This window comes from Nematostella vectensis, chromosome 6, assembly GCF_932526225.1.
Source record: "Nematostella vectensis chromosome 6, jaNemVect1.1, whole genome shotgun sequence".
Classification (NCBI taxonomy): domain Eukaryota; kingdom Metazoa; phylum Cnidaria; class Anthozoa; order Actiniaria; family Edwardsiidae; genus Nematostella; species Nematostella vectensis.
The window spans coordinates 11,642,433-11,667,790 of NC_064039.1; the positions used below are offsets into that span (position 1 = coordinate 11,642,433).

General features: G+C 37.6%; 3 protein-coding genes across 7 annotated transcripts in view; all 3 read right to left on the minus strand.

The window, feature by feature from the left end:
* Positions 1-3,477, minus strand: part of LOC5512047 — a 29,492-nt gene extending 26,015 nt beyond the window's left edge. For all 3 annotated transcript variants that reach the window (XM_032381412.2, XM_032381413.2, XM_048729470.1), the window contains exons 1-4: positions 3,099-3,477; positions 1,268-1,423; positions 682-758; positions 45-184 (exon numbers count right to left, since the gene is read on the minus strand). In XM_032381412.2, the coding sequence (XP_032237303.2) occupies positions 45-184; positions 682-758; positions 1,268-1,423; positions 3,099-3,278 (553 nt within the window). In that variant the 5' untranslated portion in view covers positions 3,279-3,477. The remainder of the gene's footprint in view (positions 1-44; positions 185-681; positions 759-1,267; positions 1,424-3,098) is intronic.
* A 903-nt stretch (positions 3,478-4,380) lies between these two features.
* On the minus strand, positions 4,381-10,746 carry LOC5512048 (nucleotide exchange factor SIL1). Of its 2 annotated transcripts, XM_048729307.1 has the most exons (6): positions 10,550-10,746; positions 9,333-9,422; positions 8,333-8,770; positions 7,214-7,511; positions 6,303-6,629; positions 4,381-5,753 (listed from the first exon to the last, which is right to left on the minus strand). In XM_048729307.1, the coding sequence occupies exons 1-6, from the start codon at positions 10,593-10,595 to the stop codon at positions 5,465-5,467; spliced, it is 1,488 nt and encodes a 495-aa protein (XP_048585264.1). In that variant the 5' UTR covers positions 10,596-10,746; the 3' UTR covers positions 4,381-5,464. The 2 variants fall into 2 exon arrangements, with proteins under 2 accessions (XP_048585264.1, XP_001632409.2); XM_001632359.3 differs by lacking the exon at positions 9,333-9,422 and having other exon boundaries at positions 10,550-10,744.
* A 1,229-nt stretch (positions 10,747-11,975) lies between these two features.
* LOC5512049 (receptor expression-enhancing protein 1) lies at positions 11,976-21,338 on the minus strand. 2 transcript variants are annotated; one of them, XM_001632360.3, is made up of 12 exons: positions 21,140-21,338; positions 20,956-21,028; positions 19,445-19,524; positions 19,151-19,214; positions 17,900-17,956; positions 17,663-17,776; positions 16,049-16,245; positions 15,756-15,858; positions 15,330-15,377; positions 14,873-14,908; positions 14,671-14,697; positions 11,976-13,314 (listed from the first exon to the last, which is right to left on the minus strand). In XM_001632360.3, exons 1-12 carry the CDS (start codon positions 21,169-21,171, stop codon positions 13,198-13,200), a joined length of 948 nt encoding a protein of 315 aa, XP_001632410.2. In that variant the 5' UTR covers positions 21,172-21,338; the 3' UTR covers positions 11,976-13,197. The 2 variants fall into 2 exon arrangements, with proteins under 2 accessions (XP_001632410.2, XP_032237298.1); XM_032381407.2 differs by having other exon boundaries at positions 11,976-13,407.
* Positions 21,339-25,358: the final 4,020 nt, after the last annotated feature.

Here is a 25,358-nt window from a genome sequence, read left to right on the forward strand (position 1 = left end):
AATCAAATCTATCAAAATCACACAAAGAAAGAAATATAGCTTACCATTGACAAGGATCGCCTGTGATTTCTGCAAGGTCTGCCATGCTTTAAGATCTTCAACCACATCTTTGTTGTTTCTCAGTGCACGTTGCAAGCCATCATCATCTTGAAAGGATCGCATTTCAGCTCTACTGCAGATAGACCTATAAGAATTTCCATTCAAATCAAAATAAGTATGACTTAAACTGCATGCTCCTTAAGGTAAGGCGCGAGGATAAAAATCCCAACTTTTAGTTTTCAAAAAGAGTGCCTATTGTCTTAAAAAAAAATTTAGTTTTGTTTGTCAAGCTACCAAAATCCGATCTCCCAAACAATAACCTGTCACCTAGCTCTATCAGCTGAGTAAATTTAAGGAAGAGATTTAGGATTTTTTTTTATTTCAGGTGAGACCCATACGTAGAACAAAAACATATGAATGAAATTAGACTGCTAAGAAGCTGTTAGTTATTATTCACATGTCTCACTCCTGCCCGGCCAAACCTAATTATTTTAGGCAGTTGAAAGTCTGAATCAATGTCAAACCAAATAAATTTTGACCGACACAAATAGACAATTAGATTTGACATGGCTGGAATGTGACATATGAATCTGACCTAAGTCTAAGTGAAGGCTTAAGTTTAGGGCTGTGTATGTAGCTTACCGAACACGATCACCAAGGAACTCTACAGGGGCAGCTTTACCATCCAGCCCTTGCTTATCAATAAGGGCGTCAAAAACCTAAAACAAGTGTGCACAAATCAGTCCAAATTAAACAAGGACACAGACACAACAATTGGAAAAGATGTGGATCAATTGAGCCTTAGGCCACGGCTATAATGAAACATTACATTGCCCTAAAGCTCAATTGATTCAAAGATTTACAATTAAAAAAAATTATTACATTTCTAATATTGTATATTTCAGGATAGATTTTGTTACATTTAGTGCACTAGAAAAGCTAAATATACTGTAGTAATCCATTTAAACAAAGGATAGCATGGGCAGGGTAATCAGCAAATGACAGTTTTATTGGTTAGAATCAATTTTATATCAAAATAAAAACGAATAATAATATTCAACATATAAAACAAAACAAAAAACAAATTTAGTTAATTAAATAAACTTAATCAACTGCACATAAAAAAAAAATGTTTTCACCATGACTAAACACATTAGCCCAGACATTTCTACAGCTTGGCCGTATCATTATTTGTTATACCATTTATATACAAGTTATGTGTACTTACAAGTGCTGGCCAAAGCATTGGACTACTTTGATTGGATGGATCAAGTCGCTGAGCCCAAACAAGAGTTTTTTCAACCAGAAAAAATTTCCAGGATTTGGTATAGACAGCAAGCCATTCTCTAGTAGTCCATTCCTCACCATCATATTCTACCAGAACCTGAAAATTATAAAAGTAGTAGAGGGATTATAATCCTAGCATTTCCAAGTGTACAAGCAGTTGTTACTTGGTTAAATATGTAAAGGACACCAATAATTTCAATGCTACTGTACACACAAGCATAATGTATGTTGTACTACTAATGCACAATTTATAGCATCTTAGAGATTTGAAAGGGCCAAAAAATACCAACAGGATTTAAAGGTGGGGGTGGGTTAATGGAGACCCCTCTCTCAATTAACCCACCCCCTCCTCCGTCTCCAATAAGCTCCCTCTTTGATTTGGCTTATTAGAGTCTTAAGGGTATATGACTACAGATGAAGCTCTACTTAGCAACCACCTCTGGGATTTAAAAAAGAGGTCTCAACTGGGGTTGTTGATATACAAGGTGGGCTACCAGCTAAAATCCCTTATAAGAGCGAAATTAAAATTGGAATTTGTAAAGAGGAATTGTTTAGATATCTATAGCACTTAGTCCTGGATATCGCCCTAGGAGGGCAGTCAGAGTTTGAGAGCCAATCCAAATGAAATTTGAAATAGTGGTTATTACTGAAACTGATGGCTCACCCAACGTTGTAGCAAATAGAGCAGGCATGACAGAATCATACGACTAAATTCATATATTATTAAACTGAATAAACTGAAGAATTCAACACATGAGCACCTGTACATTAGCAGATAAGAATAATTCCATTGACCTTTTCACGCCAATTATGAAGTAACAGACTATAAATTTAAAACAAAACAAACATATCTCTGAATATACTTAAAGTAAGACAGCAATAAAATAGGTTCTGTTAAACAATATATTGTTGTTCATCCTAGAAAAAACATGTGGCCATCACTTACAGATAACCAGACATGATAGAATTCAAATATCCAATTGATTCAGAAATTATACCTTCTTGGAGTAAAAAGATACATCAAGCAGAGGACTTGGTTCAAATGTAGTCAGGTATAAATCTGTTTTGTTTAGACTGAATGTTTTAAGTAGCAACTGGAATTTTCAATCACCAACCTCATCAAGGACAACACATTAATGACATGGTTTCCATTTTAGATTTTAATTTTCTTGCAAACATCAATTAAAACTAAACTTGTAACTCATTGTAATCGCACTATTGCAAATACAATAACGTTATTCGCTTGAAGAGAGTATTATATGAATCTAGGAGAAGTAAGAATATTGTATGTATGCGTTCTATATTTAGAACAAAAGAAGACATAACGTATGTATGTATAATATCGTAAACCACATATTTTGGAAAGGGACGTTATTCGGAAGACTATGAATCAAATAAAGAAGAGCTGGCTAATTTAATAAAAAATAACAAACTTGTATATGATTCAAAACAAACACTTCTTCTCTGTACGATCAAACATGGTTACATATTATGAACCATAAGCTTACTGTTATATCATGAAACCAATAGCATGACATTTTGCACGTTTTCGAATACAACCACTCAGCTTGCTATCATTGATCATCTATTACACTAAACGAAATATAATTATATGATAGACTTCATACTAGTAGAGTCGTTGTTTTGGTGTAAAACGCCGAACCGGCAGAAATAGAAACTAAAAATAGCCCTAACACCCTAGATAGACCCTTACACAAAGATACGAGTGTGCAAGGTTTTTGTTTCAAACTCTCCCCTCTTTCATATCCTACCTTCAGTTCTGGATGATCTGACTCTTTCTCCGTACAAGCTCTAATGATACCACTCTTCCATGGGTAGTCTAATGGATTGGATGGTTTGCTAGACCTTGATTTTGACCGTTGAGAATTCTTTTCTTCTACACACAGAAACCGTTTACCAACAAGCTCTTTGCGACAAGGGTACATCTTCATACGAAGCTTTGTCCATTCACGCTACGAAATACTTCCCTCTCAATTATGCTGAGACTTTTCTAAGGCATCTTGGTTTTTCTGGGAGGGTGTAGGGGCGGGTAAGAAACCGAGAAAAGGGGAAATTGAGAAGAAAATCCTTTCCAAACTTTGCAAACGATCATGCAGGCCTCGCGACTCGTTGAGCGCTTGCGCTATAACAGGTATATCGCGGGCTCCGATAACAGACTCGCAAAAACAAGCACTGAAAATGCACAGTCCTTAAAAACCCAAAAACCTACAAGCATGATACAACATATAACCACATAACTGAATCAAAAACTACACTTTCATTCCTTATTTAATGTGGTTCGATTGAATTAGTGTGTGCGTGTGTTGTAGAAAATGTCGAAAAATGGCCACCAGAATGATCAAAATCGTTGGCAAGAAGATGAATATATTGAAAGAAGCAAGATCTTTTTTACTTTAAATATGTAGAGGGAAGAAAGCTACCATAAAGTTGTGTTCATTGCCTCGTATTTTCTGATAAGAGAAGTTTCGTTCCTTCGCTTGCTGTTATGGAACAAAGCACTTTTAATCATATGCAAACGCTAGATTCCAAGCTATTTTTAGCTCCGCTTATTTCCGTCGCCGCTTCGAGTGTTTTGGAACAGGGTTGGGGGGAAACAGAATTATTTATGGGGTTTATTTATGCGTTTTGAAAAAGAGCGCTCTCTAATATATAAGATAAGTACGATTAGTTTTTATTTGTAGAGAAAGGTAAGGCGTAAATTTCAGGGAAGAGGTAAGTTATAAGCACTGCAATGATTGGGGCACCTGTTTTCTTTCATTTTGACACAGTGTATTTTATTTTCCTTATATTCAACATGTCTTAATTTTTTAGGGGGGAGGCATCAATAAGAGGAAACTTGATAAACAAGAAAAAATCTGGAATAAAGAATGTGACGTTTGCGTCTCTATTTTGTATCACGGCTCCAACACAACTCGGTTTTGGTCAACGCGCGGGGGGGGGGGGAGGGGGTTATACGCTTCTACCAAAAAAACTGGTGGAGATTCTTAAAAAAAGATCTAAAAATAAAATAAAAAAAGGAGTGAATCGACAAAGTGCGCGTTGGAAGCCTTTTTATTTTTACATTCTCTTGAAACAGACTTGATAATATAAAATAATCTATTTATTCCGGTACAAATACAGGGAAAAGGCTGAATTCTATATGATCGTATTCGATCGCAAATGGGTTTCAAAATGATCGCACACGATAGCACTCGGTCGCAAGAGTTTTCTTATAGTCGTACACGATAGCCTGCGATCGTGCGTGACCATATCGAAACATATCTTAAGGAAGACAAACTACGTGTCATTATTTACAATGACATTCAACGAAACTTTCTTTGTGATCTATATGTAATTAATAATTCTTTCAAACTGTTGAACCCAAAAGATCTTTTCTTGTAGATTATGACACATTACGAGTCTAGCTCAGAAATATTGTGGTGATGGAGTGTACACATATATGCGATATTTGTAGTTAACTTCTTCTATAGAGAATGGTAACTTTTTGCAATTATGTTTCTCTGAATAAAAAAATTTACCGGTATGGCAAAATATAGAATAATGCTATAAAATAGGGTTTATTTTGCAATAATATTTATGACATAACTGCTAAATCCAACATACAAACTTTCGCAGATATGTAAAAACATAATTACAAAATAGAAACCCTCTTTTTCTTGAACTAAATGTCAAAATCATAATTGCAAAACCCAACCTCGGTATAAAGGTGAGTTCTATCTTTCGCAGTTTAGTAAAAAACATAATTGCAAAACCTAACCTCGGTATATAAGTGACTTCTACATTTTGCAATTTTTTTATTTTTCTGAGAAAAATAATTGCAAAATGCTATGATCCTCTATAGAAGAAGTCAACTGCGGAATTTGCAAATGTGTTTTATCCCGTGATAATGTGATGAAATGTATAGAGGATAGACATACAGGTCAACCTACTATGTAAGTTCCCCTTGGAATAAAATTATTATTTTACATGCGATCATTGCAATGAAATATTAGTCCAGAAAGCACAACTGAGGACAAAGAATCAATAAATTCTTTATATATGTATTTTTTACAAAGAGGATAATTTAAAAATACTATGGACAGGTTTCTTTGTGAAGATTAAATAACCTACAGTATCATCATATTCGATTCAATTTAGAAATAAGTTCCAAGGCAAGCTGTGATAAAGACATCAGGTAATCCCTTTCGTCGGAGTCTTGTGATGAAGCGGCAGAATTTGTCCATTCATCTCTAAGTCGTTGCAAACTCTTGAAGACAGAAGTGTGCTTGAGCTCGTGTTTACACCCCACCATCATGATATCAAGAGCTTGTAGCACTTTTTCTCTAGTGTCATTATCAGTTGTGTCAAGAAGGGCTGATACATGTGCACACAAGCCTTGGGCAACCATGGCTTGCAGAAGGGGCACCCTGCCAGCAAATGACAATGGTTAGTAAAAATAGATTAATTAGTTAGTTATAAAAGAGAACTATCCGGATTATTTTCACAAAAAAAGAATAGGATTTGCCTCTTGTACACAAGAGGTTCTCAGTCAGAAAGTTGCAGTCAGCACTACCTCTAAGTCGCGAAAGGAGGTGGCGGCAATGGGATAGCCACATCGCCTCTCCCCAAAGTAATGTTGAAAAGCATTGCTTGGCCCAGCAACACCCCTGGCTTATGATAAAACATTTTTAATGGTTAGGCAAAAGGAGGTGGTGGCAATGGGACAGCCACACCGCTCCCCCACCCCAAAGAAACTTTGAAAAGCATTGCTTGGACCAGCAACACCCCTAGCTTATGATAAAACCTTTCTAATGGTTAGACAAAGGAACTGGCTTACCCTAATTCAGCTATAAGAAGAAAAAAGAAGAAGTACAGTATTGTAAAACCAGACAATAAATGGGTGTATTTTTAGGGTGCATTGAGTATGTGGAAATAACTGATAGAACCTAGCTCTTTGTGTATAAAACTCTACTTACTGTTTCACAACTGACTCTAACTCTTCCACTCCTTGCATTTTAGCTTTGCCCTTGATATAGTCAAATTGTTCAGTCAATATATCTGTCATTAGAGTGAGGGCCTTCACTCGAAGAGGCCCAGCTTTGTCCTCGCTAAACAGCTTTATAAATGTCTCCAGACCATTAAGTTTTAGAAATTCTTGTTGGCCTTTGGAGTATAATCTGATAAGCGAGGACAGGCCATACATGGCTTTACGCCTGACTGCCATTGGCTGTGATGGTGCTAGAAGGCGGAGGAGGAGGAGCAGAGCTCCCTTGGACTGGGCTGATTTCTGTGTAGAGGGATTACTAAAAAAATGAATAAACAAAACAAATGAGCAGTTACAGTATTTACCACTGCATTAAAAACTGTGCAGTCACCTTGAATCACATTTTCGAATATTGATTTCAATTCAAACAATTTCACTGGTAGTACAAAAAGGTGAACAGTGTTGTCGTTGGAATGATTTCGTATGGTATTGTTGGACCTAGGGGCCACTGGCTGCAAACATCCAACACAGGTGGCAGGTGTTTTCAGATAAGAAAGTTAAAGTGTCATGCCGTGTCAAACCTGTTTTTGAGTGAAAATAGAGAGCAAGTGATTGTTTGTCTGATTATATATATAAGATCTTCTAAAAGCTGGGGGGAGGGAGTACAGAAGACCCACAGATGAGACCACAGATCAAGATACCCAAGCAAATCTGGTCTCATCTGTTTAATAAATCAAACAAAATCCTGCATCTCATCTTAAAGTCATTGATTATTTTTGTTTAATCAGTATGTTAATGATGATAAGGAAAAAACATCATTACATAATAAGAACCAAATCAATCTTAACAAAACAATTCATGCCCTAAAAGAAGTTTTCACTCTACCCCTTTGATTACACCCACCTTTGTACAGCTGAACCCAAGACATATGCAGCTCGACTACTCAGACCACTTTCAGTGCTGTTCATGAGCTTAATCACAATTGCCAGGCCCCCAATCGTATCAAAATCCTTGGCATTATCAATTTGGTGTACAAAGTACTCAAGCTCATCCAGGGCATGCTCAAGCTGTTCCATAGTGGACTCACTACTGTTCAAAACTTGAACATGTTCTTTAATCACATCAATGTCTTTCTTCATGAAGATGTCTGATCCCTCCAGTTCCTTTCGGATATCCTCGATTGGGCGGAAGTGTCTTGAAGCTAGAAATGAAAATAGTAGAGAAAATACTTTGCACAAAATGCATTATATTCATTTGGATTTGCAACTTTCCAACAGGGACCCTTATCACATCACTTTGAATCGAAAGAATCCTCTGTGATCCTTAGAAAATGCTCTAGCCTTGGGGAGATCAAAGGGCTGTATTGTGGTGATTCAAAGGGCTGTATTGTGGTTCAAAGGACTGTATTGTGGTGATTCAAAGGGCTGTATTGTGGTGATTCAAAGGGCTGTATTGTGGTGATTCAAAAAAAGGGGTTGTGGTGATTCAAAGGGCTGTGTTGGGGTGATTCAAAGGACTGTATTGTGGTGATTCAAAGGGCTGTATTGTGGTGATTCAAAGGGCTGTATTGTGGTGATTCAAAGAAAGGGGTTGTGGTGATTCAAAGGGCTGTGTTGGGGTGATTCAAAGCGCTGTATTGGGGTGATTCAAAGCGCTGTATTGGGGTGAATCAAAGGGCTGTGTTGGGGTGATTCAAAGGGCTGTATTGTGGTGAATTAAAGGACTGTATTGTGGGTGATTCAAAGGGCTGTGTTGGGGTGATTCAAAGGGCTGTATTGGGGTGATTCAAAGGGCTGTATTGGGGTGATTCAAAGGGCTGTATTGTGGTGATCTTTTTTTATTGGGGTGATTCAAAGGGCTGTGTTGGGGTGATTCAAAGGGCTGTATTGTTGTGGTTTAAAGGGCTGTATTGGGGTGATTCAAAGGGCTGTATTGTGGTGATTCGAAGGGCTGTATTGTGGGTGATTCAAAGGGCTGTGTTGTGGTGATTTTTCAAATAACATATGTAAGACACATTCTTACTCTGTATTTGCTCTGAGCCACTCCCAGTAGTTGTGTCATCATGAAACTTATCCTTAAAATCCCTCAATGCATCTTTCAAATGCTGCTTAGTGAATACATTTCTATCAATTTTAACAACTTTTTCCTTTTTCTGATTGTACTCTTTGTAATATTTAGCTTTTGCATGCTTCTTGTATTTACTGCCATCATCTCCATCCATCAACTTGGCTTGTTTCTCTCCAGTCTGGAGATTCATTTGTACATGGAGTCCAGCAGGAATAGCTTGTCCAGGCTTTATGGTCTGCCATTCTGATGTTGGCTCAAACACTTCTGAGCTCTTTGTTTCCTCAAGAAATGATTGAGTTACAGTGTCTGTGGGTGTTTCTTTGTTATTCACGTTATCATGGTCACTTGGGACAGCTATTATAGACCCAGGATTGTCCCTATCATGCCCAAGGCCTGTATGAAACCACAAAAACATGAGAGCCTGACAATGGTATAATAGGGGGGAGGGTAGAGATGCATCAAATAATCCACGATCAATGACCTTTACTGGCATGACCAGTAAAACTGTGAACATCAAAACATGAGTGGAATGTTTGTTGTCCTCTGGCAAATCACAAGAATTCAGGCACTGTGTTTTGTTGAGACATGTTTATTGTTGACTGTTAGAACACGGGCAAACCAGATGAAATGTTCGTGTATTGAATATTATCTTTAATTTGTTTACCAAATATATCTGTAAAAAAGCCAATTTTTTTGAAGTTGTTGTCATAGATTGATCTGGTTTCATTTTAGCCGTGATTTATATCAGTTTAGGCAACTTTCCACCCTCATCTCGGTTAAACTCCTCCCCACTCGTAATAAAATGCAACAGGGTTGGCAATCACAACTTCGACTCTTCGAGGCAACTTTTTCGGCAGAAAACAGACAGCTTTTCCCTTCAAAATCCTGTATGCCATAGAAGAATAGTTTCTAAACACATCTTTCGAAGAAAATAATCTAAAAGACCAGAACTTCCCTGCAATTTCCGCTGCAAAGTAGAAATTTATCGTTCTTCCAGGGTGCTGGCAATTGGTCGGTCCACTGAGCGCGGTCGGGGCCTGTTGTACTTTATTACGAGTGGGGAGGAGGTAAACAAATTAAAGATAATATTAGATACACGAACATTTCGTCTGGTTTGCCCGTGGTTAGAATATCATTTATGCGATTTTTTAAAACATTTATTCAAAACATATTTCTACTGCTCATCGTTGTACTGATTGTCCTGTAACATATTTAGTTAATTGATACTTAAGCCCAAATGCAATCAGCAAATTTTCTTTCTTTGAAGAAGTAACATAACAAATTGTTTGAGTTGGGGGGGGGGCTGATCCTAGCTTACCCAGAACATTGCCAGAACTATCTGATGGAGGCCGGTGTACATGCAAAGATATCATCATGAAAAAAGTATGCATCATATACCTGTCAACCTCCGAAAATCTCAAGGCTTGAGAATTTTTTGGGGGGGAGGGGTGGGGTATATTCATTTTTGGGGGAAGGGGTGGGTTTAACCTTGCAGGCATTTGCCGTATAGAAAGCTCTCGCAAACAAATCCAATTATAGATCTCATGAGGGTGTTAGATAAATTGTGCTACGCAATGGAATTTTTGTTTCAAATATTTTAATAGAAAATAGGCAAAATGATGATTTTTTTATAGAATAATTTAAAAAAATCAAAAAAATCGCTAAAAAGAGGGAGATTTGGTGCTCAACGCGGGAGAGCGGGAGAAGGGGTCCAAAATCTTGAGACTCCCACCTAATGCGGGAGAGTTGACAGGTATGTCCTTAGGCAGTCAAGGGAAGGGTGAACAAGCCCTTTCTTCTTGCTGTGTGTGCCTGTTTACTGCTCTGCAACTGAGTTTTACATAGTTGATTCCCAGCCCTCAAAACTTTTTATCACAGAAGCTAAGAAGGATAGAGACAATTTTGCTTTTCATGCACTGATATGCAATTCTGAAAGTTGATCATATGGGAAGTGAAAAGTGAATTTGGTGTCATCACAAAGAGGCAAATGTAATCAAAGACAAGGTATCATAAACCTTTGGGTGGAAATATAAACTTTTCATAGCAAAACTTGGAATTTTAAAAATAGGCTTATAGTTTATTGATTCTGCTAATAATTTATAGGAAAACTTTTATTAAACAATTTTAAAAGATTTCGCACGTGTAAGCTTATGAGTTTCAAACTTTACTCACCAAACACAAGAAGTCCCAGAAAGGCAACAAACGTCAAGACCTTCATTATAATGTGTATCGGTTGTTCGTGGATCACTGCTATGAAAAATCTATCAAAGACTCCAAGAAACCTCGCATAAATATGCGATTTATGAACCTCAGCATTTTAAACGTTTGGTTTCTTCTGCAGCCACGTAATGTATAACCGCTGAGATATTGTGGGCGCAGGTGAATGATGAAAGAAAAGCCTTGCATTGCGCATGACATAATCAAACACTTGGATTAATTTGATTGGCTACTGAACTGAAATTGTTATAAAAAGTACAATGATTGGAAATTGTTTTGTTGGAACATTTTATGAATATGTTGTGAACAAGCTCGCGAACGTGTAACGTGTCAGGTTATTTTTTTCATATCTAGATATCTGTTTCAACTGAGAGCATCAACAGCTAGCCTCCTGTGAGGAATCCCGAATCTCCGGAGAGCCGGCTAGCATCGGGCTTTCTGTATTAGAATTTGTAGTTGTTTTCTAGAGATTTGATGAGTCCACCTATTTTTGCGTATCTACAAATAACTCATGATTGGCCATAGGAACAAATCTTGTCTATTTTGTACAAATTAGTAACACCTTTTTATTTTTTTTATTAAAGAATTATTACATATAGGGATAATGCAATCTACACTGTCTCCAGCATTTTCAGATTCACTCGAGAGCATTATGGGAACTGTGCAAATAACCAGTGCCTAGGAGTGCGATGAATATAAGATAAAATAATTTAAAAGAGACGGACCATTAGAAAATTGATGGGGTCGGGGGTGCCGAATTACCCAAGGTGGAATTTTTTTTTTTCGAGTTTAATGCTCAATTTAAAAAGAAATACTCTTTCCCAACAACTAAATAGGCATTTCCCAAACTTTATATATTTAATAGCTAAAAGAAAACAAAAAAAAGACCACTGCATTCCCCTTGCTAACACCTTTCCATTACAGATGCTGTTCGGTGTTTAAAACACCATTCGAACGGTATGATTCCAGAAGAGAGGTAAAAGGACATTCCAGGAGAAGGGGGGAACTCAGTGCCAAATTTTAAGGGTAAAAACCTCATTTTCTTATACGAGCACTGTACTTTGGCCTCTTGTGGGGTAGGTTATTTCGAGGGTGGGGCGGGGCTAGTGATAAAACGCCCGCCTTTTCCTGCATCTTCTTCGTCTCGTGATAAGCTTTATTAACCCACTTCGCCCGTGGGTTCAAATGTAGACAGCCAATCAGAGCGCGCGTAAGAATCAAAGTCTAGCTCAAATTAAAATCAAATTAAAACCAACGACCCACTTTGTGTATGTTTAGGAGAGGATATGGATATAAACGTCTTCTCAGGAACACAAAGTAGTCCGATTACTTTGTCCTGAGACATTATGGTTCTAGACCAAACAAGCAATCCAGACAAGACTGAAAGCGAACTATTTTATTAAGTGGAACAAAATGGTCAATGGTCGCAATACTAAATCAATGAACCATGTATAACTATCAGGTCGAAATACAAATTCTCTTTTTGATAAAATATAAAAAAACAAGTACCCTTCCTATTCCCGCTTATCCCCAAAACTATCCCTACCCACCCTCCCGCGCAAATGGGATAGTCCCCGCTACTAAAGTTCTTTCCCACCAGAACTTACAAAAAATCTTCCGGGAATGGCGCCTTGCAAATGAGGTATTCACAAACTAATTCCATATAGTTGTTGCAATGTCCAGTGTAAATAGCGCCAAAACTGTTAGAAAAGTCCAGTGAAAACAGCGCCAGCATTGCTAGTAAAGTCCAGTGAAAACAGCGTCAACATTGATAGCAAAGTCCAGTGTAAACAGCGCCAACATTGCCAGCAAAGTCCAGTGAAAACAGTGCCAGCATTGCTAGCAAAGTCCCTAGTAAACAGCGCCAGCATTGCTAGTAAAGTTCCGTAAAAACAGCGCCAGCATTGCTAGTAAAGTTCCGTAAAAACAGCGCCAGCATTGCTAGTAAAGTTCCGTAAAAACAGCGCCAGCATTGCGAGTAAAGTTCCGTAAAAACAGCGCCAGCATTGCTAGTAAAGTTCCGTAAAAACAGCGTCAACATTGCTAGTAAAGTCCCGTGCAAACAAACAGCGCCAGCATTGGTAGTAAAGTCCAGTGCAAACAGCGCCAACATTGCTTGTGAAATCCCGTGTAAACAGCGCCAACATTGCTAGCAAAAAGCTGGCGAGACGGTGGTCCAGTTGTGCTGGCTCTGTTCGAGCACCGTGTCGGGGGTTGCTGCTATGAGGTATTTCGCCATCATTTCCTTTGTCTTGTTTTCAACTGGACGTGGCTGGTGTTGACGCTATTTGCAGGGTTAAAGCTCTTATGTTTAAATTTGCCTTTCAGGAATAAATCAACGTTCTCTTTATCAAATCCAATCAAATCTTTGCTCGTAAAACGTTTCCCTATCCTCTTCTTTCTAATTCCAGGCAGAGTGTCAACAGTTTCATGTAACAAAAACAGGCTGCCAAATGTATTGCTACAATTAGAGATATACTGGACCCTTCTACGATATACTACACCCATCTATGGATTCTTTTGGGCGTTAACCTAAAATATGGAGGTTCAATACTGCACGGTGCACAACTAGTCCAGTCCTATATACAAGCGAATACAGAAAGCTAGTACTTGTCCTCGTTATTAATCGTAGGCAGTAGGGGTAGTGACCCTCCAGTTTTCTTAGCACGAGGGCGTTGGCCCCACCTTGCTGGTGCCATTTGCGTATTTCCTCTCCTGGGCTAAAAACAAAAATAAAATGCTTATCTCGGTGACAAGGGAATTGCTTAGAGGTCTTTTCGCCTGCTGCTGCTGCTACGAGTAGAGTATCGGCCCTGAAACGGAAAAAGAATAAGTGGTTAGAATATTTTGTTTTTGTTTTCAAAGGCGATGCGTTTGGTGGATTAATATTTACCCGAGAGACCATCATGGTCTCTTTGATTTACTCAATGAAAGGGCAATGCATTCGTTTGTTTGAATTTTTTTGGGGAAAGGGACAAAACATAATAAAGATATAAAAAAAAGCAGAGTGTTAATCAGGCCGCTATTTTCTAGTAAGAAGATGTGGTTTAAGAAAAATATATTGAAAACATAGCACCATACATCGGTCTTTTGAATTACTTTAATGTTTCTTTTCAGATTTGATTGGGGGTTTTTATTTGGTTATTTCTGACTATCTAGCATCACCCAAAATTTATCAATATGTAATTTTATATGTGCATTGCTTCCCATTTTAAACAGCACATCATAAGACCTGCTAGCACGCCTTCTGTAGTTGAAGATTATTGGTGATAATATGGTAAAGGCAGCATTTTCAAATCAGCCAGCAATAACAAGCATAGGGTCATTTATTTACGAGTTTCAAAAACTGTAAACAGCTCTTGGATATCTAACCACAATTGTTGTACTTCATAGATAAGAACAATAAGTTTGGGGCTCCGCTTTAGGCAGTGCGTTAATTTATCTAGTAGCCAAAGAACCTTTGCGCCATAGTCGATACCTTCTGCATAATTTAAAACTGTGTCATGGCCGCCATCTTTGATTTTGAGATTCCAGCTCTCAGATCCATGTTATTTGTGCAGTTAAAGGCCATTTATCAATATGTAATTTTATATGTGCATTGCTTCCCATTTTAAACGACACATCATAAGGTAAAGGCAGCATTTTCAAATCAGCCAGTAATAACAAGCATAGGGTCATTTATTTACATAGTTTTACCTTGTGCGAGTGTGCTGTCATTGTGATACATAGTGGGCAAGAATGATGTTTTACTTCACTTGAATTAGCTGCTTTACAGTGTATGTTAGTAGTGCAAAACAATAAGAAAATTTATGGCTTCAACACAATGCCACAATTTATCAATTTAATTAGTCTTTATAGTTTATATATATAGTTTATATGAACGTTTAATATTTAGTTGAGGCTTGGGCGCTATACGGCTGTTACACTGTTATGAAAACAACTTGATTTTACACTAATATTTTTTCTTTGTTGATTTTTAAACTTCAGCATGTTCTTAGCAATTTTGTGATAATCTAAGGGGGAAACAAAAAAGTTTCTTATTAAGCAAAAAAAAAAAAAAAAGAAGTGAAGCCCACCTCATAGTTTCTTGGCAGAGTAGCAGACTGAAAGAAGAAAAAAAATGTTTGCAAAAAATAGATAAAAAAGCAAAAAGGATTGAGAAACAGACAAATTGACAAATAAATAAGCCAAGCAGACAAGCAGTATGACAATTTCAGTTTAAAAGCAGTGCTGAGATGTTTTGTATGTATGTTATTTCATTCCAATATACAGACCAACCTCATAATTGCTTCTTGAGTTTGTGGAAAGATCAGCCTAGAAAAGTAAAACAGCTCGTTTCAGTGTACTAGGTTACCAGTCCTAACACAGGCCTTAAAATACTGGGAGAAGGGGGGGGGGGGGGGCACAATACAGTAACATTAAAACATTGGGGCAAAGCCACGCCCCTACAGGTCATTTCCTTTTATTTTTTTATAAACATGGCAGGGGGGGGGGGGGGTAGGGGAGATGTGTCCCAAGTGCCCTTCCCCTACTACAGCCCTGCTTACCCAAACTAAAGCATTAATGTCAAATAAAATAAGAAGCATAAGCACCTCTTATTGGAACCTTTTTTATTTCAAATAACACCTTTTTTGCTCCACAGCATTTTATGTTCCAATACCTCAGCAAAACAAGAAAGTGTTAAAGTGGGAACCTGCTTATTTCAACAAAGTTTATGCATTGTCCCTTCTCTCACCTCATTGCTGTAGCCGCCAGAGTAAATTCTTGTGTAACTTGAAGATCTCTGTAAAGAGAAGTCAAAAGGCTTGGTCAATCGACAGGTGAAAGTCTATTCAACAGTTATAAACTTCTTTCATAGTACCCATATCCAGATAAACTCTCAATTTCATAAACAATCCTCAAATGAAGACATTAAGACTTATTTTTATTTTGCAAAAAGTCTTAATTTGAAATAAACAACCAGCTTCAAAACTGAAACCAATCTAAAATAAGCACATCACTTCCCTAAACACAGCAGGGGCGGATCAAGCTTTTTGCTGAAGGGGCGATTTTTGGCTCAAAGCCAAAAAGGCAGGTTTAAACCCCTAAACTCTCCCTCTAGATCTCCTACTGCAGAGCTGTACACTGAGATACAACTGTACAATGAGCTGAAAATACTTACATTGTAAGATCTAGGAAGGGTGGATGAACTGTACTGGGGAGATTTTCTTGTAGACCTTTTCTCCTTCCCTTTGTTTTCCCTCAATTCATCTTGAAGCTTGTCACTAAAACCATATTATAATCATTTTAAATCTATACAAAATATGTATCTCTCTAATACTGTAAGCGTTTTGTCATGCTTACTTGTTACAAGCACTTTTAACAGTTTTAATCCCGCTATGCCTATTTAGAATGACAATGCGGCTTGTTAGTGTAAACTAGACTGGTGCTGAGTTTTGAATGCCACTGTAGCACCTTTCTGCATCAGGGTCTGTATACTCCATTTCTTCTTCCTCATGGATAGGCTGTCCTGTCTCATCGATTGGCTGATAGTCATTCTGCTCAGAATCCATGCCACCATACCAAGACTTTGCCTTGCGAAGCCTACCATCTGAGCCATCTACACCCTCAGTTCCATACTGGCGTAGTTTCTCAGCCAGCACATTTTGACCCTGTGATTATGAGAGGGACTTCATATAATAAACAAGGCAGCTAATCCAGAATCCAGGAGAGGATTACAGGGGCCTTAAGGGTGTACTGACATTAGTGTTGTTCAGTAACGACGTTGCTACGCTGGTGGCGTTGAGTGCGCGCATATACATAACACAGAATTAGTCATTCACAAGCTTCCCTGAAGTAAAAGAAACAAAAATTTGCGTTTTAATTTACCCAAAAATCGACTTAAAGTTGATATCAGCCTTTTCGGGTGATGATATTTCCCATATTTTGTAAAAACGAAGATTCAGCGGAGATTTATTCAAGCCAACCTTTTTGAAGCCAAAGTTTTCAATTTTCACCACCTGCGTGCGCTGCAAACACCGGTTGCAAACGCTCGCGCACGCACTGAAAACCTTATTTCAAAGTAGCACGCGCTGTATCAGAATTTTAAAATACTTTTTCAATTTTCATCATGACATGACAGATATTGTTCCTTTGAAGTGTAAATACCACGAAACACTATTGGAATTTGTTTTTAAACTTCATTTCAATTTCATCATGTAAGATATCAGTGTGTCTGAGCAGGCCGAATGTGCACGCGCGGGCTTTGTTTCACTTCCGGGTTCTGCGTTTTCTAAAAAAAGCTTTTTTGTCGCCAAATTATTTCAAAACTCAATATTTTTTCTGTATTCTTTTTTATTAAAACCTCCTTCATATAGCCAAGCATGGATTTAGCATTCATCTAACAGAAATCAATATTATTTCAAATAATCTGGATTTCAGGACCTTTAAAAAATCATAAAAAACAGATACTCAATCATTTCTAAAACGCATGCTTGGCTTAATGCACCCATCCCTCAAGATTCATAAAACGTATTCAATATTCGTTTTCGAGCAAAATTACTTTTAATATTTGCTTTTATCTGTATCTATGACGTCATATTATGATATATTGACGTCACACTTTTGTTGGTCAACTTGGCAAATATCAGTCACTCTTTACAAGGCTTTTATGCTATATTCAATTTTCCTTAGCAACAGATGTCAGTACACCCTTAACATAAGTGTGAAATTTTATCTCTATACAAACCAAAAAGAAAAGACTTTTACATTTTTTTTACTCAAAAAGGCGGGAAGGGGGGTTGGTTCCCACCCAATCACCCCTCTCAAGCAGCTAAGGTTACCTTTACCACAAAACCATTAAAATCCGACCAAACATTGTCTTATGCAAACATATGAGTGTTTACTAGGTGCTTTTTTATGTGCTTTCTTCAAGGAGAGGGAAGAAAAGAATTTCTAAAATTTCAAAGAGAAGGAAAGGTTTTTATCAACAATTTGGGACTAGAGGCTAACTATTGAAGCATGGTAAGCTGCCATTTTAAACACATGGGATCAGTATATTTGAAAGAAAAAAGTTTGACTTTTACTCACAGTAACAGCTGTCCTCATCATGGTCTCAGCAGCAATACTGATGCTGTTGCGGCTGACACGTATCAGGGTATCATATCCACTTTCCTTGGCCTGCTCGATATAGCTATCAATTTCCTGAAAACAAATGACTTATCTTGTTAGCCTAATTAATATGCCTACTAGACTGCAATTTGGCTGTATACAAGGCAAAATAGACCCAGGCTCATGTCTAGAATAAAATGCAAAACCTGCACCAACCTTTTCATGCTTTGACAACATTGGATGGACAAACTTCCTGTACAGAACACTGGAACCCTGGGTGGAAAAACTCGAGGTAACAAACAATCCAATATCCCAGTATGCTTTTGGTGTGTTTTTTTTCTTGGTATATAATATATGAACATGATCTTGTTAGAGCTTTTACTTAGAAGAATCATGATTTTAAATTCCATTTTACACTAAAGTAGAGCTAACTTCATATAGCCTGTGTGCAGCCGGAAATAGTTCCAGTATTACTGTCTGCAAATTACAGACAGAAAGCTTGTTTAGACCCCCAACGCACCAACCGCCGGGATGAAGCGATTTCTGATTGGCTGTCATCCGGTTCAAATGTAACAAGCCACACGATTAGTCAATGGCTTGTGCCTTTGCCAGTTTGCTGCAGACATTCCTGTTCTTCCTGTTTCGTTCAAAATGGCTTCCGCGTGCAGTTTTAGAGAAGATCTTTGGAAAAGTGCAATTCACGCTGTAAAAAATCAATTTCTTAAAGCAATTGTATTGGTCGCTTAAGTTTCCTGAAGCATAGATGGCAAATATACTTGCTTACTTTTGTGGAAGAAGGACTCAGCTCAAAAGCTATATCGATTTTCCCTTTACCCCCGATGACAAATTTTTGGTCGCTATTAGCTACATCCGTGAGGCACAAATTACACAAAGGAATTTCCATACATTGGTTTGCACACTTCGCGCCTTTGCTGTCAAACTCACATGGGAAATCATAACATTCGAAAATTATGTATCCAGGGCTCATGGAGCTATTGACCAATCGATTGGCTAGTTACATTTGAACCAGATAACAGCCAAACAGAAATCGCTTTACTCTGGGGGTTGGTGCGCGGGGGTCTAAACAAGCTTTCTGTCGATAATTCACAGATGGTAATAATGGAACTATTTCCAGCTGCACGCAGGCTAACTTCATACCACAGGTTGATTTTCAACTTGCATGTATGTCTCATGTGAATATTCAAAGCAAATGCAATCCTTAAGAGAAAGGCAAGAGCCATACCCATATCAGTTACATGAACTGTACACTTTTTGTTTCAAATACACAAAGACAACCTCCTTATATTGTTACCTATTAAAGCTACTACCTAACAAATGCACAAGTTTAATAGTAATACCTAGTGTCACACCAGTAGCAGTAAGCAAATTACATATTGCTTTGACAAGTTGGTCCATTTGACGAGTCTCAACAAAAGTGGTTGGGTCAGGGAAACATTTAATAAGTACCTTTGTAGTTGGTGAGAGAAGCCATAACATGAAAATTATCTTGATTTCATAGTAAAATGGGAACCTGAAAATATAAAAATATAAATACAAAATATAAAATAAGATATATAATAACTGTATCTAGACAAAACATACTTGGTATTATATAAAGAAATGGCCTGCCAAGAAAAAAACAGACTTGCTCATGAAAAAAAAATGGACAAAAAAAAAGACATAAAAAATACTAGTGGTCTGTACCCTGCCTCAATCCTAAGGTTTCTAAATGAAAGAAAAGACATACTGGTACAGACATACCATACTCCCAGTAGCATGTCGGTAAATAGCTCTGCTGTTATAAACAGAGCAAACACGATCCAATACATCATCCATCGTACCTAGAACAAAATAAACCAGTTAAATGAAATGCAGGTGAAAGTTCTGTATATTCTCTTGCTTTCATTTACTAAAAATGTTGGTCAAATGAATCACCAAACCTCAGTATCATTTTAGAGGCAATTGAAATTCCACACAGGGTATCCAGTAATGTCAATTAAAATCCACAAATACACTAATTTTAGTTCTAAACTTAACATCCCTATTCAGTTACTGTAGCTTTCTAACCAGCCACACAGATGGTGTTCCGAACTGTACAAATCTTGGCAAACAGCCTATACAATATTACATCCCCCATTCTAGACGGCCACAGAGATAGTCCCTTATGAATCTTGGCAAACAGCCCTGTGATTTTTACCCCAATGCCCCCATACAATAGTGAACCCTTAATAAACAAAAAAAACCATGCCAGCCATAAAAATCCACAGGGAACTTGTCATAAAGCAAAATGTATAGGCCCACTGAGAAGTATCTCTCCATGATTTTGTTCTCTTTCTGTGTGAAAGAGTCCTAAAGGTTTTTGACATCAATACTTCATAAATGGAATTGTCACATTATGATAATTTGTCTAGACTTAAATATATCACTACCTTTCCATTTCCATGGTAAATAAACCAGTTATCCATAACATTGCTGTAGCTTTCAACAATAGGTCAATGGTCTGTTGTTTTATTCTTAGTCAGAGCAAAGACATTATGGCCTACTGTGAGAGATTAATAAAAACGACTTATATTCAGGATATGAACAAATCCTAAAATTTGAACAAGTCCTAAATTATCTGAAAAAAAAAATTAACAGAAAAAATACATAGAAATTAAAAGGCGAATATGTTGTTCACTTCAGAGAAGATATGCCAGTCGACAAAATTGTAAGGTAAATATCAGCTCGGAAGTGCAGATTTTTTAGTTTATTTATCGGCAATGTTGGTTTCGCAGCAAAAAAGTTATAATACAAAAATTACGCATGTTCCTTCGATTATTCATTTGCTAGTTACGAAAAAACGCATCAAGAAAATTCACTCGCAATACGGGATTGATGTTGCAGAGCCCTATCAACAAGATAACAAAAATAACACGATAAACAAAAGTAGCCTTCTATTAAATTCAAGAGGGGAAGCGGAATTTGTCAAATGGCTCATAAATTCCATGTAGGGATAGATATATATTTTTCAGCGAAAAAAGCTGTTGCGGTCTTTTCTTCGTTCTCCCTTACGGCTCGATCGCGTTCGAACGATTAAAAAAAGAAGAAAAAAAACACAGTAAAATTACGCGAGTGTAGTGGGAAAGAGTTATTCGGGAAAAAAAGGTAACTTTGAAGCGAAATTATGATAACTTGTAATGTTGGAGACTTCATGCAATTTAGTTAGAATAAGCGTTCTCAGCCGCTTCCTTATCTAAATCTAAAATTTTTCGAAACTGTCAGTTGTTACTTACATATTCCCTGACATTCTTGGTCTTTATAGCTTTGTACGAGTTATATGCAGGGTACAGCGTCCCGAACACAAGCCTAGACAGATAAAACATTCAATTTTAGGCGCTCGAAAACAATAACAACATTCAATGTTTTCAACTGACAGAGCAAAAATTTTCAGTTTAAGAGAATAACTGTGCGACCTACATTATTATCCTAGATGCGATATACGACACCATTTTGATGTGGCAGATTGCAGAAGTTCTTCTCAGTGGTTGATGGGGTCCTTTTAGATGGAGACAGTGGTTCGAAAGAATAAATAAATGCTAAATTATAGCAGACATATATGTGTTGCTTTTTAAGATCGTCGTTCTCAGCTTTAACCGTGTATGCAATATGAAAGTACAGCGGAACGACACGTAAGCGCAAGCGTACTTTATTTAATGACCACAGGTGTCCCGTGTACGACCTAGTTCACGCAGGTATCTCTGTGTGATTAGGCTAACGTTGGACCATTCTACTAAAAATAAAATCTTAAAAATCTCAATAATATTTGTAATTGATTATTGTGTCTTCAATGCAGTCTGGATGAAATTCTAAGCTATTTGGGCAAGTAATTTGCGAGCTATGTTGTTGAGTTTCTCGCACTCGCCATGAAAGTCGTGAGAGGAGATGTCCTCGATGGAGGCGTCATTTCTGGTTTGAGACTTTATCCTATTTGATACCTATGACTGCGCTTCACCCCCCACCCCCCCACCCGCTTAAAGTCACACTTTGTTCTTTACTTCACGGTGCGACAAGATATACCGATTTGCACAGCGCATTCCTATTGGACTTGACTGCCGCCACAAAGGATTTTGTATTGCTACTTTGGCTTATTGCAATAATCTCTAGGGAGTACCACAGTTGTGTAAGAAAACAAAGCGAAAGGTGCGCGTTTTTTACTTAGGCCCTGACTGTTACGCCGCAAAACGTAATAACTAACCCAAAATGTAATCTTAACGCGAAATGTAATAACTCTCAACGCAGAATGTAATCCTGACGCGAAATGTAATAACTTTCAATGCAAAATGTAATAATTTTTTAACGCGAAATGTAGTAACTTTATGTACTGACTAATAGTTAAAAGTTCTACTAATATTAGGAAAAAGATGAAATGTTAACATGTAGAAACAAACAAAAGGATCGTTTAGTGAAAGAAAGGCATATTGCGACTTCGAAGTGCATTGTTTTTCTTGGCTTCCATCAGGGTTTTTTGTTGGTATGGTGTGACATTATTCCCGATTTAGTTTGAGAAGTGACAAAGTCCATGGCGCATATAAATTGGGAGCAGGCCGTATTAGGAATTTTGAAAAATATGGGAAAACAAATAAAAAAAAGGATGGTGTATTTTACCACTGAGTTATAATGGTTTTGCAGTCGTATTGCGCTCTGTGTCTAGAAATTGCCTAATTCAATGATAACGGCATCGTCTGCAGTTGGCATTTGCTTTCTCTTTGCATTTATTGCTACTAGTATAACCAAAACCTCACAATGGTGCAGCTTTATAACCATGATTTTTAGGGGGGGGGGGGATTCGCCTTCCAGGTTTCTGACAACTGCTGGTCACTACACCGTTTTGTCTATTTTCTTAGTACAGCTTATAGGCGGTTTATAGGCTTATAGTCGTTATTTGGTATTAATAAATTTTGCGTTATTACATTTCGCGTTAAGGTGATTCCCTTGAATTGCACTGTGCACCCCTTCTGCGAATAGTGGCGCGCGCTGTTTGTTCGAATTTTCCGGTATTAAGTGCGCGCGCGCCCCACAGTTGTACAAGAAAACACAGCAAAAGGCGCACGTTTTTTACTTAAAACGCTTTGACAGAAAAACGAAGTAGGTTACCCCCATTTTAAATTTGCTCAAATAGTTAAATATATACGGAAAAATGATATACTGAAAGAAGAAAAAAGTTGGGTTGTAGGAGTTTTGTTATTTCTCTTAAAAGCCGTAAAAATACTTCAAAATGGCGCTTTTTACCGTATGAATAGTGGCGAAAACAATGTCTTTTAGTGCGATCTCTTAAAATGTGATTTGTTTTGAGCATTAACTACTACGGGTTATTGTTTAGGAGATCGGATTTTGGCAGCTCGACAAACAGAACTTAATTTTCTAAAGACTATAGGCACTCTTTTTGAAAACTAAGAGTTGGGATTTTTCCTTGCGCGATCAGTAAAAACGCGTCAACTCTACGCCCCTCTATTGTGAAAACGAGGTCGGTACCCCCATTTTTTATTGCATTTTTTGAAAGCCCTTAACTTTAATATCGTTTATGCCAAGTTTAAAAAAATTCTGGGTTGTAGAACTATTTCAAGGGATTTACCTTAAATAATTTATTGCATTTTGCGTTGAAAAGTTATTACATTTCGCGTTAAGATTACATTTTGCGTTGAAAGTTATTACATTTTGCATTACATTTTGCGGCGTAACACCTGACCACAACTATACAGAATCGAATGAGTCCGCAACTTTTTCCTTTCGAGCGCTACCCGTTGCGACGCCATCTTGTTTTATTCTACGGTTAGAGACTGGGTACGATTTTGACGTAGTTTGACGTCGTAAAGGAAATCGGACTTCTTCGGTGAATTCCAACCCCATGCGTCCTCATGGTGTATTAGAAGACCTTGATTAAAGTAGGTTCAAGTAACTTACTTATTGAGATGTTTTCGCAAGTTGATTTCTCAAGGGGAACCCTCGGAGAACGAAGAATCTGCAGGTAAGACCGATTTTATTCCTGCTTACATAGAATGCGACTTCGAAAGTGGTCAATCGAAAGTTTATTGCAGGTCAGTGGCTGCTGTAGAAATGGAGAGGAGCAGCGCGGAAGGGGGACCTTTTTTCCTTGGGCGGGGGATATTTTTTTTTGGGGGGGGGAGGGCGCTTATTTACAATTTTGCGAAAAAGCTTATTATCTTTATCATTTATAATATTATATATAAACCAATACTCTGACAAGTTTATATATGGCAGTTCTCCCTTCTATTGCTTAATCTATCTATCTGATATGCTTCAGTGGACTTGATTGTCTCAGACAATGCCATGCATAATTTTGTCAGAATATCGGACAACCCTCAAATCTTTACATTCCTTTTTCAACTCAGGGACAGGATATACATTCCTTTTTTAACTCGGGACTCAGTATAAATTTATACATTCATTTTTTGAGCTCAGGGACGGGATAAATTTATATATTCCTTTTTGAACTCAGGGACGGTATAAATCTATACATTCCTTTTTTAACTCGGGACGGTATAAATTTATACATTCCTTTTTAACTTGGGAAAGTAAAGGTTATTTTTTATTCTTTTATAGACAATTTTTGTTCGCTCCTTTTTACATGTAACAGATACTGACAAATAAAAGATTTTGATATATCTTCCGGTTAACATGGACATTTTTATTGGTTATAGCAAAAACAGGCCCCTGTGTGCGGGCCTGAACACATAAGGGTTACTTTTTTCCCATCTTAGACTGGATTTAACATCACGATCAAAATCGGTACCTTTTCCGTCTTTAATAGTACAACTAAAAAGACTGAGAAGGGTATGGAAAACATTTAATTTTTTCAAACCCTTGTGCTTCTTGCTGAAATGAGAACGAAACCGAAAGCATTTGTGCTAGTAATCGTGAGGATCAGATCAGCGAACTGGATGAGTCACTAGCGACAGCCTGTTCCCTTGATCTCGATAAGGTCAAGCAAGTGCAGATAACTCCATTGTTCTCCAATCTGCGATTTGCGTATATAAAGCGGCTGTCAAAATCTGATGTGTTCAACGGCCAAGATCTGTCAACAAGCCTTATTAGCATCGAACAACAAATGTCCCCGCTGGGATTGCTTTGGACATGTCATCACGCGGCAGATCTTGCGAGAAACTATTTGATAACATGCTCGCTTTGCTTACTTTCCCCAGGCTTTCCCTTTATCAGGCAATAATAAAACTTTAAATTTAACTATTCTCTATAGAACCACGAGTGCACCAACAAGTGCACAATTCCTAGAGAAACGATAATCTTTTTATTATATTTCTGACAGAGAAGCCTCTATTAACTTCTGGAAAGGCTTGTGAAAGTGTCTGGCTTATGAACTTGCAGCTTTTGTTTTCTCTCAACAAGCTCTCGATCTGGGAAAGACTCGCTTGCATGTACTCAATCCCTCTTCTCTACTAGCAGTCGAATTTAGGCGGGAATGCAGGAAAACCATTCACCCAACCGAGGTACGGTGCCAATCACTGTCAAACCTCCAAACGAACGCACGAAAACGTAAAATGAAAAAGGGTAACGATTTTGATGTGATGTTAAATCCAGTCTAAAGTGGGAAAAAAGTAAGCCTTAAGTGCTTTACTTCGTATTATATGCTGCTATAGAAATAGACCGATGATCAAAATTG

Excerpts from the sequence above, each read along its gene's own strand:
- LOC5512048 (XM_048729307.1), bottom strand. The coding sequence starts at position 10,595 with ATGAAGGTCTTGACGTTTGTTGCCTTTCTGGGACTTCTTGTGTTTG. Across the intron at positions 6,630-7,213 it reads TTGGGTTCAGCTGTACAAAG|TAATCCCTCTACACAGAAAT; the intron begins GTGGGTGTAATC and ends TCATTTTTTTAG. Across the intron at positions 5,754-6,302 it reads TTAGAGTCAGTTGTGAAACA|GGTGCCCCTTCTGCAAGCCA; the intron begins GTAAGTAGAGTT and ends ATTTGCTGGCAG.
- LOC5512049 (XM_001632360.3), bottom strand. The coding sequence starts at position 21,171 with ATGGTGTCGTATATCGCATCTAGGATAATAAT. Across the intron at positions 15,859-16,048 it reads ACAGACCCTGATGCAGAAAG|TGACAAGCTTCAAGATGAAT; the intron begins GTGCTACAGTGG and ends ATATGGTTTTAG. Across the intron at positions 13,315-14,670 it reads CTCTGCCAAGAAACTATGAG|CCCAGGAGAGGAAATACGCA; the intron begins GTGGGCTTCACT and ends TTTTGTTTTTAG.